The sequence below is a fragment of the Styela clava genome, chromosome 2 (assembly GCF_964204865.1).
Source record: "Styela clava chromosome 2, kaStyClav1.hap1.2, whole genome shotgun sequence".
Taxonomy (NCBI): Eukaryota; Metazoa; Chordata; class Ascidiacea; order Stolidobranchia; family Styelidae; genus Styela; species Styela clava.
The window spans coordinates 11,589,284-11,605,329 of NC_135251.1; the positions used below are offsets into that span (position 1 = coordinate 11,589,284).

Sequence of the window (16,046 nt, forward strand, 5' to 3'; positions counted from 1 at the left end):
TCTATAATACTTCAATTATAATATCTTGTTCAGGCAGCTTCATTGCAACGGACTTTTATGGAAGTAGACAAAAAGAAAGGACCACTTCAATACCCTATAGTAGTACTCTCCCGTGTTGGTAAAATTACATAGTCATATATTAATAACTTTGGTAATTCCCACCATCTCCAACTGTCGTACGCTGTGAATATCGGGTGGAGATATTCGAAATAAATACAACACAACGTCGCATAGTGTATTACTTATTGAGGTTGGTAAGTTCGACAAAATTTTATGTTGTGAATGACTACAGTGCTTATATTCTGTAATGCTCAAATAATCAGAATTCGGTGCCATCGGCGTTAATGTATATAGTTCCTTTAAGCATTTGTCTTTTCCTCGAAATTAGTCCTACAACGAGTCGAAAAGTTCACAAAAAATACTATGATATTCTAGAAATCATTTGCATCTTTAATACTGAAAATAGAGTGAAGCGATTTGTATTTCCAATAACTATACATGAAAAGCACCAACAGGTTAGTAAAACGACTTCAACGAGTTCACTTCGTGTAACCAAGAATCGAGCGTTATTGGCTGTCTATGTTCAATGTGGAACATGTAAATGTCTTCATCCGTCATTTCTTGAACGATGACGTTTGAATTTTGATCTGTTGACAATACAAGCTCGATGACGTCAGAAAATTTGAACTGACGCCAATTTTCATTTTAAACTTGAAAACATGACAACGTAATTCAATTTGCTATATTTTAATTGCAATGAAATAATAATGTACTTAATAAGAATATATATATGGAAATGTAATTTACTGTTGAAAGGTAAATTAATATTGGTTCTGCGAAAAACCAAATAAAATTTGTCATCATGGAGCATTTTAAAATAACCAATCAAGAGAATCTTAGAAAGAAAAGAAAAAAAAAACAATATTGAAACCTTAATTGGACAAGCTTTAAACTATGATACTCTATCAAGCAAGGATAATAATGCGCGAAACATGCTCGGCTGAGCGAGTATACGTTTTCGCAGCGAATACAATTTAAGGTGCTACAGACAAGATTGAAACTTTGAAATTTCAATTTTAAAACGAACAAATACTTTAATTTAAAACGAAAATGGATAACACCTTTCACACGTACATGAAGTTATTTGGTAATTAATATTTAATGTTGATCAAGCGATCAATAAAAAAATTAAAGTATATTAAAAAGATAGATAGATATTATAAAGATATTTTGTTTGAAACTTTCTCACGAATCAAAGAGAATAAAACGGAAGCAATGAATGCTAATGGAATAAATACTCAGACACTTTAATACACAAAAACTTAATATTATGATAAAAAAAAATATTTTACTGAAATTTTTGAACCATTTATTAGCCAGTTTTATAGTGTAAATATTATTGTAGCAAAATCGCGATAATACTGAAAACAAGGCCGGTGTGCTATATTACATTATCCACTCTTTCCGATTTCATACTAAAACCAATTGAACATCATACCGTACGCTTTAAAATTTTGGACTTCTATTTTGGGAGTCAAATTACAGAGATGATTTTTGAAAACAAAATAAAAACAGTTCAAAGATGCAGCGATTTCACTTCAATCGAATCTGTATTAAAATTAATATATAGTAATTCAATCAGGCAATAACGCAAGGTTCACATCCCAGTATTTGATTTCAAACAAAAAAACACTCATAGAAAATACTTCTTGTTGTTTAGATTAGCAAGGTTCATTTATACATGCTTGGGATAGAAGATATTTTCCGTGTCACGCGAGTTCGTACACTTGTGATAGTATTGAACTTTATTTCAGTATTTGTTCTATGTTTGCATAAAGGCATGTAGTTAGGTATTATAGGCATTTTGGTTTGCTTAAAACAATAACCTTGTTGTAAAAATATTTCGGTTTTGAAAGACTGTTTTGATCAATTGTGTGCTGTGGTTAATCGAAAAGACTACGCGGTTTAGGGTTAGGCTGTCTCGGTCATTTGAGTACAAGTTCATGGATTCAATAAAAACAAAGATAGGTTCCCTTTCTGCTCCATTGCAGAATTTTCAGAGCAACGTTTGAGGCGAAATAGGTGGAAATAAATTTGCTAATCATATTCCAGCGTGACAACTTCGTTTATTTACGAAAATCTGAAAAATTCGATTTGCCAATTAAAGTTCAAAGTTCGTGGTCTTTTCCGCGTTATTAGGATCAAAGGCTGCAAAAGTTAACGAATCGGTCATGTTATCTGCTGTGTAAAGCGATATTTATGCCAGTGTTTACGATGCCCTCATCATCACAGGACGCGGATAAAAGCAGCAGAGACTTTATAGTGTTTGTTTAAGTGAAAAATATTCTAGAACAGAACACGTTGATTATTTCTGGTGACAGTATACAGTACTAAAAATCGTCTCATTTAAGGTTGTTTCACGGTAATTTGAACACTGTACCAAGGTGCGGACATACGTACAGCAATAAAATCGTGATAATTAGGGACAAAATTATTTTGAAATAGCGTTTCCCCACCTTATGATGATCGAAAACATTCCGATGTAAATTTATGTTATTGCCAAAATACTTTCACCGGAAATCTAATGGCCATTTTGATCACGAAATGTTTTTTTGTCAAACTTGAGCCATCATTGAAAAATTTTGTTTTGTGCAAAATCATTTGTGGTCGTGATCGATCGGTTACATAGATTGTGGGTACAGTACTTGGGTGCAAATAAAAGCACTTTTATCTGATGTATCCCATAACGATCTCGGCACAGGTTTACAACTAAATTTTATGCGATCATAATAGGCGACTGTATTTACCACCTATTCCATTAAAATTCTAAGGGGTATTGACAAGTCGGGCATGGAAATTTTACCCTTCATGTCGCATTTTGATGAGATAAATAGAAAATGAAAATCTTTTGGTCGTCATGGGAGACGCCTCGGATGTTCTACTAAATGCAAACGATCATAACAATCGAAAATTTTCAAGGAAGATTGTGGAAAAGCAATAAAGGAAGAGTAAACAAGGCTGTAATTTTGAGTTGCAGCGTCGGGCAGGCATTTGCACGATCGCTTGATTCAAACTGAATAATATTTGGCGTGATTCTTATTTAGTTATAAATAATTTGATAATTACTTTTATAAGAAATTCTGCTTATTCAATGAAAGCAAAATCCGCAAGGATTGGATAATGATCGGACACATTCCCATGAATTTTATAAATATCAGTCAATATTTGTCCTTCGACAAGTCTCAATCCCCTGTAAAATATATGATCTACAGCGGCCCGTCGGTTTAGTAACGTAGAATTAGGGGGATCGGAAGAATTATCGAGGCATTTACAAACACATTTACTGTCGTTTGACGGACAATTATCTTTGCAAATTGTGTTCGATGTGTCATTCAAAGTCGTTCTTGACGGCCACAAAACACTTTTGAATTCTAAATCGCTATCAAACCACATATCTAGCTCTGGCTCTGACGGATTAATATTAAAGTCTCCCATTACAATCACGGGATCTTCTCTTGGTAATTTTCGGATATCATCGTGCAAAAACGACATTTGTTGTCGAGATAAATCAGACGATCTTTCACAAGTCCAGTTTTTGTAAACTGCATGCAAGGTGTAAAAATGGATTGTCTTGTTATGACGGCGCGTCACTAATCCACTTCCTAGCTCGATATCATTCGACTCTTGGCATAATGATTGGGCATTACACGCCATTTTGGCCATGGTGTAACTCGGAAGTTTTCGTTCGTCACCATTGGGCAATACACTGGCAGATTTGTCAATGATTTCCAAGGTAGACAACATTCCAACCTCAAATGCACCTTGCATAGGATTTACGATCTTTCCAGCACGTCTGCATGATTTTGAATTCTGCTGCAAATACCCAAAAGTGTCCTTTCCACCCCAATATGCTGGAAGCGTGTTAGCTTCTTGCAACGCCAAAATATTCGGGTTGTATTCATCCATGATTGTTGTGATAGAGTCGAGATTATTTCGACCGTTCATTTTGTTGCCAAGCAATATATTCCAAGTCATGACACGGAGGTCAAAATTGTTTTTATTATTTGCTTCGCAAACAGGTGCAGGTGCTGAAGCGTCGCATGAAATTTTATATTGGGTTGATTGATATTTTGAAATTCCCGCTGATATAAGAATAATGAATATGAACAGTGCTTGACTAGCTTTTTTATATTTTCTTATTTCCCAAAACTCCTTTCTGCTTTGGTCCGAAAAATTATTCGTTGGCTTTCGTTTTGAATCTGGCGATAAAAGTGGGCCGGTAGATGAAGATCTCAAGCGGTCGACGACATTGATTTTACCCTTTACAATGGGGCAAATTATTAATGGTAGAACGCCTAGAATAACTTCGATCCATGTTATGAGTCCTATTTTTCCATGCACAATGCTTGATAGTTGTGGATTAATGAACATGATTTTCAAGACGTGAAGAATAAAGAAAACAAACCCGCTCATACCGACAAGGACTCCAGGCAGAGCAGACGTTGTTTTTCTTTTTCCGTTAGTTTGAAATGTTTTGCACGTTGAAGTAAGATTTGAAGAAGAGAATAAAACGATCCGAAATAACAGTGGAAACGAAAGGCATAACAGACAGGAACCGAATAAAAACGAACTGTTTTTTGTGTAAAGAATGAGAGATGTCCCACCGATCAGTAAGATGATAATAAATCCATGAAATCCGATCTGGAAGATCCTATGTCGCGTTGCCTTGAAAGAAAATATAAGTAATATTTTTATTTCTTACAATCTTCATTGAAAAACAAATGAGGCAATGGAAGAGTTAACGTTTATTAGGGGTATGGTTTTACCCGGTCCTGCCAAACCGTTATTATTCCAATTCTACCTGGCCAATCTAGCAAAGTTTGAGAAGTTGGGTATGTGCAATGCCGAACCTGGAATATCCCGGTCCTGCAAGGCCTATGTCTCTCTCCAGACCTGTGAATTCCTAATTTGAATGTGTTTGCGCAGTAAACTCCTCACGCACCTCACGCAGTCTGTGAGACGTTTTTTATGTTAAAGTTTTCAATTCTCTTATAGGTGAAAAATAATTTCGTAAAGCCGAATTTGTCAACGACTCATTACAACAAATCATCTGCTTCCGTTGTAATGAATTATTCAATTATATTATCATCATTTTAATCCCTAAATATGTCTTCATTGCAGTAATAAAGCGTAATTTGAATGATTCACGTCGGCTATTGGTCACAATCTAATGCCTTCGCAAAAACCCTTTTGAATCCCGATTTTTATGATCAAAGAAAATTATCTTTGACGAGTGGACTATGGAATGTTATTAAAAGCATTTCCTTTATTATCTTCGGTATTAAAAAATTCAAACGGAAATGATTTTATATGAAAAAAGTGAAATAAATAGGTTCACAAAATTACCTGAAATTTTGAAGTGGAATTTTCGTCCGACTCTTTGTCTCTAAATTTTGATAAAGCCTCCACATCCACAAGAATGGCTGCAAGACAGCCCACAGCAAAGCTTGCCAATATGAGATTCCCGGATAAGTATGTGGGAATTTCTCCCCAGAGACACAAAACGTCGGGTGATGATAATATCCACAGCGAGAGTGACGAAAGAGATCCTATGGCGGTAGCAAGAATTATAGCGTAGAAAAATGCGTAACACTGCTGTGCTGCTACCGATATATTTGCATTATGAACATTGTGATCCGGGACAGACGCTACAATAGCATTATCCTTTATTGGACTTGGTATTTGGTGATCGTTTGGATTCTGGCAAAGAGTAGTGTCTTTTAGTAGGTCGTCGTGTGCCTCTGGATATTTTTCATCGTATTGAAGTTTTGTCGATATTGAAAATTTATCCAATTGGTCACTACCATTTGCGTTTGCTTTATAAAGCTGAACTTGTGCTTTTAAATAATTATCGTGGTTACCGTTACATTCTTTCGAGCTGTTGTCGATAGTCTTGAATGAAATTAGTTTTTCCATTCCACCGGTAACCTCCAATACGAATACAGAAATAGAGTATAAAATAACACATATCAACATAACAGAGGAAGCCTTCCAATCCTCATAAAAGATATTGATCGATCCATAACACCAGCGCACACTCATGGACAAAAATACAGCAATAATAACGCTATTTCCAATATTTGAAGTTGTTAGCAGATTTTTCAACAGTCCCCTGGTTCGCTTGCATATGATCATACAGCCCATTTCCTTCTCAACTGGAGAATAATTTGAGTTTGGAATTAAAATATCTTCCGTCACAAAATTTTCTTGCTGTTTCCATGCTATTATAATCACGTAAACACTCATGGAAATTACGCCACATGACAAAACACAAGTTCGAATATCAGCATATTCGTCTAAACATGGCGACGACGATATTGTTAACATTGTAGCAGGAGATACACGCACCAAGCAACAAATAAGTTTTTTTAACAATCCATTTCGTTGTGATAATATCTTAGACGTAGAAAAAATCAAACTAAATAAAAAATATATGAGTCCGGGAACGCACAAGCTAATTAATAAAAGTGCAGTTGCCCAATAGCTGACGCCCAGTGTCTTTGGCTCCGTGTTGTGCCACATGGTAGCTTGAATGAATGCTTGAATAGTCGACCATTGTGAAGTGAAGATTGCTACTTTTCCGATTGTGTCCAAAGCACTACCAATGGGTATTCCACATGTGGCCATCATATTGGTGTGTAATTTTCCAGCTTTTCAATATGACTTATATTATATATTTACGGATAATTCATATTACCTGTAAAAAATAGGATACAAATACAATTATTGACAATAAGCGATAATTTGTTATAAATTAATTAAGTATGAGCTGAAAAGTCTGAAGGAAAAATATTAAAAAGGAAAATGTAAACGTTTATGTGAATTGGATAACCAATGACCAATTTTTCCGAGTGCTTTCGGTGCACAATTTAACACGTTATCTCCAACATCCTGCAAATTATGTTTTTTAACCCGTTCCAACAAACAACATTAGAGCAATTTTATTTTGAAAATCGCTTGCTTTCTCAGTCGTTTTAACAATCACAAAATTTGAAATTCAGTTTTTCAAATTTTCATTTTTTTTTGTCGCATAATCTGCGTTTCTCTGCGTCTAACGCACTACTAAAACATTCTCCGTCCATCCACTGTTAGCACGAAAAAGAGAGATTGAATATAGCGTTCATTATTGTCTGACTTTCCCGCCTAACGAAGCAATGCGCAAAATCGAAGTTACGTTTCCGTTTTATAAACAGTCTGCGATCATCAAAATTCCTTTTTTTTTAAATTCTCTCTTCTATTTATCACTGTTTATATTACAGCAATACATCCGTATCTAAACAAGGTTTTCTCACACTTAATCCGACACCACATTTCAAAAAACGTTTGCAGTACACAAAGGCATTCCAAAGTCTTCATTTCAATAGTTTTTACTCAAAAATTTATGCTTTGCTGTATTGTTATGATTTATAGATGCTTTATAAAAGAAAACGAACAATACGCGAGTAGGTGAGCACTTTCACCCTTTCAGTGACATTAAACGGGGATTATAACCCCATTACCTCTTTCTGACTGATATGATTTGAAGCTTCCGCACAACGTCACTACCCATGAAGAATGTTTCGGGTCAGGTCATATCCATGTGAATATGTGAATAATATTTACTAAGTCGCTGATATCATTTCAGAAGTACGACGAGCGGATTTGGATCTGAGTGAGCGAATCCACTGTATGGGCGATACGAAATACAAAAATAAGTACTAAATGATTGAAAATTATCAGTCCAATCGCAATGTAGGGTACTCCGAAGTAAGTATACCAGGTTAGGGTTAGGCCATAATTTTATTACCTGCTCTCCTTACTTAGTTCCATTACGAGTTCGGGGACTGTCTGTGTTAGCCAAGTGAATATACCCCCTGCCCATAGGTTTCCTTCCCCTCATACAACTTGATGTAAAATAGACGAAAAAAATTAGTTACCTCCATATTGGTACACATACTTTTGGAGCGCCCAATTTTGGGACCTCCAGAAGTATGTGCACTAATATGGCGCACAACCTGAACATAGTAGTTGTACCAGATTATGATTCAGGCTGTGCGCCATCTTGGTTCACATACTTCGGGAGTGCCCGATTTTGTACAGCGTGTTAATATAATACAAATATACATATATACGTAGTGAGATTCGCGTAATAATCAGCGAACCCATTCTATTTAAATACTGCTATGTTGATACAGTAATTTGGCAAGGTCATGTTATAAGAAATGTTATGATTCAGGTGGTTCGCATGTGTTCGTGAGAACCCATTCCTAAAAATGTCGTGCTCATCGCCGAACCCGATCTTAATTCAGAGCTATAAGTTCGGCATGATTTGTTGAAATAACGGAACCTGGAGTGAGATCGATAAAAGCCTGGCCAGGCAACAACCTACCTACTACGGTTACAGTTATCATCTATATTCTATATGCATAAATCTCCCAGGATGCAACGACCATATACTGCTGAAAACGTCACCTATAACTGATTCGATACCAGCCTGTTTTCAAAATTTTGCTCCCATATATATACTGCCGTATACATTCATCATCAGATATCCGAAACGCGCTAACGCAATAGGTCCATAACTGCAAAAAACATCAAGATAATTCAAATGAATATCAAATTTCCATCACATTGGCATTCCGAGCCAATCAGCAATAAATATTGCATTGAAAATTATTGCTTTGCATGATTGCATTCTAAAGTGAATTTAATTTGACTAACAGTGTTCTCAAAATTTTAAATTGTTTTAAATTTATAGTTAAATCCGAGGTATTGCAAAATAAATGGCCAGTCTTTGTTTGAATTTTGAAATGCATAACGAGAGAGTGCTTCACTAACGAGAGACAATTATTTCCTGAATTATGTGCAACGTGAAAGCATAAAATCATTAAAAGTGCAAATCTATTCATATTGGTAACTCTTGCAGTTGCAAAACTATTCCTGAACCAGTGATCCAGATATACGATTCCACTCGTGGGTCAGAAAAAAAAATTTGTCCGCATGCTCATGAAATAAATACTTTTTATTAAAATATTCTTAACATCGACAAATTATGCATCGTAATACTACTACTATGTGATAAAAAGTCTGACTGAGAGTTCGTTTTTGTTTCCCTGTTAGTATTATACTATACAGTACACTATACTGAAAGATAATAGAGGGAACTCCTTTGATCTCCTCAATCATGAATCTCAGAAAACATGTTAAAGAAATTCCGAAACCGACAAAGATGGATGGCGTATAGACAGTGGACGTGGCGTCATATTGGGGTCACGAATGAGAATTACAATTTTGTAGATAACAAAGGCGCCAGTATGAGATAATGTACACAATCTAATCACTTCGAGTGACTTTTTATACGTGATTCAGTAGCTACACTTCTTCGCTAAACTAATTTAGAACTTGTCCTAGTGTTATCAGGTATGTAAGTTTTTTAAACTTTCGAAACAACTCAAGCACAGCATCACGTGGTATGCTCAAAATAATAAAAAAAATAAATAAAAACAGTAAATAAACTGACTATTTTTGAGCTATACGTACAGAAGATCCGCTCGTACAGTACTATTAAGTTCAGCAGTATTATGCCAAATTACGTCGACTATTTTGCGTATGTTTATGGTCTCAGGTAAATTTATCAAAAGCCCTAAACCACGATCATGGAAAGAGCATTTATCTGGTCTGCAACTAGTTATCGTCTACATTCACTCGGACACACAAAACTGCACATATTTCGTTCATTACTGTTTCTAACGACTTTGATGATTCGAATCGCCTGAATATAATATTCCCATACTCACCATAACCTATCATGATAGAAGTTTGATACCTCTTCTGCTTTTAATCTCACACCACCAAAGTTCAATAAATTTTACCGAGGCGGAAAAGACTTTGCAATTTGCGTCCACGCATACTGGCGTTTACATATGTAAGTGTGTTCATCGCGCGAGGGCTGCAGTGCCACTCTGTAAGCGCCAACGAAATATGATACTTCGTTTCCCATGCTCTCGGATGGCTGAAAAAGCATCGATTGTTTTGGAATGGCATGCTTTGTAATGAACTCATTTAACAAAAACATACACAATACGGGTACATACGGTTGTTTGTCACAGCCTGATTTTCGAACTTTCCATATTAAGCGTTTGAAATTGAAATATAATAAAATGAACAGGTAGAATATCTTCAGAATAAAATTAAATGCATACGACCAAAACGCTGAGAACTGCCATTTCGAAACCATATATCAATAATTGGCATTTGGTTAAATAAACTAATTAGTGTTATGCATTTATAACACGGGTTAGTGGAAGTAAAGTACGAACCAATCACGATTCAGATAAGTTTAAAAAAATATTTATAAATCAATCAGTGTTTATTTCTAAGAAAATCTATTGCACCATTGTGACGGTATTCAAATAATGTCACATGCCGAAACGAACGTGCAAATAATATCACGACGAACAAGTTGGACAAAGACCAGCGACCAATTTCTTTAATATTTCGTTTCACCATCGATGATTATTATACTTTGACATGGTATAAATGTTTCGTAAATAAATTTCATGAAATTAACGCTCCTAATGCGAAAACGACAATGAGATTTGGAAGACACCGACACGCTTTATTTTCCCCTAATTAACGTATCCAAAGAAGCGGAATAGTTACAATATACGCAACACAATTACCTTTCGACTACAAATTTGCCTGAATCAATAACATTTGATTTATCGGTACTCCCATAGTATGTGTATATGGTTGGGTTTAGGCCATAATTTTATTCCAATTGTCCTTTTTTCTATTTTATTACGAGTTCGGGGACTGTCTGTGTTAGCCAAGTGAATACACCCCCAGCCCATAGGCTTCCATTCCTTTACACAACTTGATGTAAGGTAGGCGAACAAAATTAGTTACTTCCATATTGGTACACATACTTCTGGAGCGTTGATTTACCAGTATACACATCTCCGAGTTACTACTGTTGTGTATGTACTCGCGACTTTTACCTTGTCAACGTTTTGTAAAACTTTGACCTTTGATCCCGAATGTCATTACTATAAATTCTTGGTCACAGGGCAAGTAGGGTCAGTAGCACTTGTTCAAACGATATACGATTTCAAGAGGAAACTTGTCATTATATTTTTGTAAATATATAGGTCTGTTTGCAACTAAGCGTGTAATGATGGCAACAAAATTCCGGTGGCTTTTCCACTAGCTTTGAGGGAACGTGATGAATGCAACGATTGTCTAGATATTTGAACTTATTTGAAATATCAGTAAAGTCCAAAGGTGAAAACATCCTTTTCATAGTACAGAAACGTAATATGAAAAAAAAAGAAATGGATATATCCACCCAATTCACTAACTATTATTTTACGGCTTGTTGGTGGCAAAGCGCGCACGTATCCAATATTGCAGCAAATCATAAACATTAACATCAAATCCCAAAGTATAATTTGGCTTGTACCGTTCTTTCATCGTTTAAAACATCAAATTTAGAACTTTAGATTTTAGAAATGGATTGCAGAATGTAAGTTTTAGAATATTAAACTATTGCATAATCGACATTTTATCTATATCTAACAAGCGCTGGAAAGATATTAGTCTAGTTTGTATTTACGGTTGAATTCTGAGTCACATCAAAAACGTAGACTTGATCCAATGAAATACTTCCGACTTGTTGCGCGACCACCAAATGCGGTCAAATACGCCAAAGGTATTCGAGACGATCTTCCAAACATGACATGTAATTACTGTGTCATTCAAACACAATGAACTACACAGTGCACTAGAAAGATATTAGTCTAGTTTGTATTTACGGTTGAATTCTAAGTCACATCAAAAACGTAGACTTAATCCAATAAAATACTTCCGACTTGTCGCGCGACCACCATATGCGATCAAACACGCCAAAGGTATTCGAGACGATCTTCCAAACATGACATGTAATTACTGTGTCATTCAAACACAATAAACAACACAGTATATTATTTAGTAAAATTAACAGTGAAAACGAAAAAAGCTTAATAATAATGTGTAAGTTTCAGTATTCATTACTAATTGAGCACCAAGTTATGATTAATTCACATGATATGTTTTGGAAATAGTTGCCATACCTACAATCATTCACAGAGAGATTTAAGATGATACACGAGAACGAAAAATAGGCAAAAATTTATTTCAACCTGAGGTCTAAGTCGTCAGACCAATTACAATTATTTCATTAAACACTGATGCATCATTGCAAACTCAGCTTCTCTTGGTGCCCTTAGCACGGGCCTATTTTTCTTAATGGATAATCTAGCCTGCCTATCGCTCATTTGCCTGAACAAGGCTTTTCACTGTGTTTGCAGCGAATGTTAACTGACATCTCTACGGTGATGGATGGTGTTTTAGTCCAGCTGAACAATCTAGTGAAACCTTTACATAGTCAAGTGTCCGCTGAATAAATCCAAAACAATAATAAACTCAGAACGACGTAACGGACATTCAATTAAAATCATATCGAGCTTTAGTGTTATATTACGCCGTTCGGCTTGTACTTTCTGAAAGACTAAAATTAAATTGGAAGCAGTAATCAATGGATAGCGCGCAGCAAACGTGTTTTGACGCAATTATAACGTAAACAATACGAAAGTCCCGAGATATAACGCAGGCGTACCTTGTAACGTGATGCGTATTTATCTCAGTCAAATTGCTCATTACAAATAGTTTGAGCCAAAAATGCTGAATTGAATCAATGGCTCATAATACGTGAATATGCATAATATGAACATTTCAACATGGGTTGTAAAATAACGCTTTGTCGAGAAATCGGCGACTCGTAAAATTCGCCGGATCCGCCTACTCAAAATAATTCCAGGAATTCACCACAACGTCAAGGCGCCGTATTACTAGTTCCCATTCCTTGTAGGAATTTATATTTATTGAATCATAGCAATACAGGCATCTGAATCAAAAGGTGTTTTCAACGTGTTTCTTTAAACATTTAAACAAACAAAAAGACTTTCGCCTTACTATCTGTTATTTGTAGCTTATTGTTAGTAATTCTCTTGTTTATGAGGTGGGGCGCGAGACTTGATAACTTTTTAAAAAGGATGCGCGGCATAAAAGTTTGAAAACCACTGGTTTAAATCATATATCAAAATAAGTATCTGAATCAGAATGTTCTAGGTAATTTAATAAAGTTTTGAGTTAACAGGATCAAATGATAGGTTCTTACCCAGAAACGTAAATATAAGGAAACGACTATTGGATAAGAATTGTCGCTAAATGTCGTTTCAATTTCAGTTTATATTTATATGACACGTGATTGCCAGAACAACAATCATATTAGAACATGGACGTCTAATATTCTGCAATTTCCTACTCAAAGGTATTCAATTTTGCTGTATTTTGACCGAATTTTCTTTTCCTTACTCCAATTAAATTAGATCGGAAACGAAGCGCAAACGCAATCAAACTTTGACAAACTTGAAACAAAACAGTATTCGTAGAATCGTAAACAGTAAGAAAAGCGTAATTTGAAAAAATATATCAAAAATATATTACAAAAAAATTTTTGTCCAGAACTGTTCTTGGGTTTTTCGACTATAACAGACTATCAAATTCAGTTTGCATCAACTATATACAAGAGTTGAATTTCTCAGTCGTGGTCCCTCTTATTATCGCTATTGATGAATAGCCCAATGCTTCAATCAATTGCAAGATAAAAACTTATATTTGGATCATACTTCACGGATACATATATATACCGACAAATTCTTACGAAAAATAAATATAGTTGTAAGAGATTTCGTTATTGAGTCACGCCTTCAGAGTTTTTTTTAATTAGCGGCGTCGATCCAAACCTCAATTAATCAAGTTAGGGATAAAAAAAAGATCGAAAATAATATTTATTAATCACCCATCGATTTATTTTCGTTGGAATATCGAAGATTTTAATGCACAAAAACATCCCATCGGGGTAAATAAGACGATTATTTAATCAATGATTGATAACGATGGACAGGAAAGGGAAACATTAATTGGATTTGGCGTTTGGAAAGAGCAGTTAGAGCTCAAGGAACCTCATCTATGTCCAATATCTGGCCATGTATCGTGTTATACTTGCCCGAGCCGATGGCAAACGAAGTGGCGATGTTGGCCCGGTCGAATCGTTCCGATAAGCAAACAATTTTTAAGCTATTTTAAGTAACAGTTTTTTAGAATTACTACATTTGGTCTATTCAGCTTTCTCTGCCTATATTTACAGTGTACATAGCTTTAAATAAAATTGATGTTTGCTATAGGCCGTGCTTGCGTCCATAAAAAGTTTGACTACTTACAATATTAAAACGGATGTCCCACTCTATAGGAACCCTAAAAAACTAAAGTGTGTTGCTCTATCTACTATATTTTAGTATTGTACGGAGTTCGCTCATGGATGATGTATTTTTCTGTTATCTTCTAAAAAATATGGTGACAGATATCTCGCATTTTGGTCTAAAATCTTATTTCTTTTTTCATATTTATTCTCGCAAATTTGAATCCGTATTAATCAGGACAAAAACTACTACAGTATTCTTAAATGCTTATTACGACAATACACCTTAACCGTCTTATACGCAGCAGTAATCTTCCAGGTAACATAAAATATTAATGTCGACTTGGTATCGCATTATACAAAGCAAACAACGCAGTACGGATGTACAAAAGAACAAACACCGCAAACCTTAGAATATCTCAGCCTTCAAAAATTTTATATTTGCTTGCAAAGAATTGTTCACACAGAATTTTTACCCTTCATTTAGCACAGCCAGCTAAACTTTAAGGGAGCATTCCAATTGACTTCAAAGGCAACTAACTATTAGGACAAGATCAGTTCAATTTTACAACGGGCCAAGCATGTCACAAAGATAAATTTCAAGTGTCATGCTTGGTTGAACAATACGTAAATTCTGATATATATCTATAAGCTACTGTATGAGAAAATTCTTCAAGTGCTTCACCGACAAAAAAATCCGACGATTTTGTTTGTTTTCTTAGCCGATAAGCAAAGTGCCACTGTTATTTGTCCGCTTTGTAGGGTTATTGCGTTTGATGAATTACAATTTTTGATTACCCCGAATTTTGACTACAAGAGTAAATATTGCTAACGTTGGTAAAAGGTCGCTTCTTGATAGGCGTATAGTTTAAATTTTAGAATAAAATATGAAATTAAATTGCAATCATTGCAAGTTTGTTGTTATTATGACAGACGATAAGATCAGTATACGGCGAAATTTTTGTTGGTAAAGTTAGATGATATTCCATTTTTGTGGTGATCAATACATCACATTTTAATACACGAAATTAGTAAAACATTGGTAATAACATAAATAAAGTTATATCTATGCTACGCTTGAACCAATCCTGGCGTAACATGTTTAAAATATGTGAAGCAGTTGGTTTTAAAATTCCCAAATCTCAGCAAATACAGTTCGAAAGCATTGACATTTAGCTAGTGATAACTCTAATTATTATCGGTTTGAAAATTGATTTGCTTTTCCGCTGTTAATTACTGAAAATACGAAACACTAAACAGCGATTAAGTCATTTTGGTGGCACCATTCAAGCAGAAATGTTGATATCGATTTACTCACACAACCGTCAAATTTAAACAACAAACCTCGCTTTAGTACCACTCGGTTTTGCTGGCATAAAATATTTTATTGTATCCGTTATTGTATAACTCACACAAACTTACATTATTGTAAACATCCAGTTCGCATTCTTTCTCCAATCTGCCAGACTTTCATCTACAATTTTCGATTCCCTAACCTCTGCCCTGCAAAGCCTATTGTGTTCTGAAACACCAGACTACATCAATTTTAAATGCAGACCACACAACGCACGAGTCCCCCGAGAGCGACCAACAAACTGTCGCATTACCGGCATTTAGTAACTGAAAGGCGAGAGACGGACGATATTTTTCCTCCGATGTCGCCATGACCCGCGGCAATCTAATGAAGTTGCCCTTCGCAATGAATGAT

General features: G+C 35.2%; 1 protein-coding gene across 1 annotated transcript; it reads right to left on the reverse strand.

The window, feature by feature from the left end:
• Positions 1–455: 455 nt before the first annotated feature.
• LOC120335541 (uncharacterized) lies at positions 456–15,943 on the reverse strand. Its single transcript, XM_039403068.2, has 3 exons — positions 15,761–15,943; positions 5,407–6,757; positions 456–4,725 (listed from the first exon to the last, which is right to left on the reverse strand). The coding sequence occupies exons 2-3, from the start codon at positions 6,688–6,690 to the stop codon at positions 3,145–3,147; spliced, it is 2,865 nt and encodes a 954-aa protein (XP_039259002.2). The 5' UTR covers positions 6,691–6,757; positions 15,761–15,943; the 3' UTR covers positions 456–3,144.
• Between the last annotated feature and the right edge of the window lie 103 nt (positions 15,944–16,046).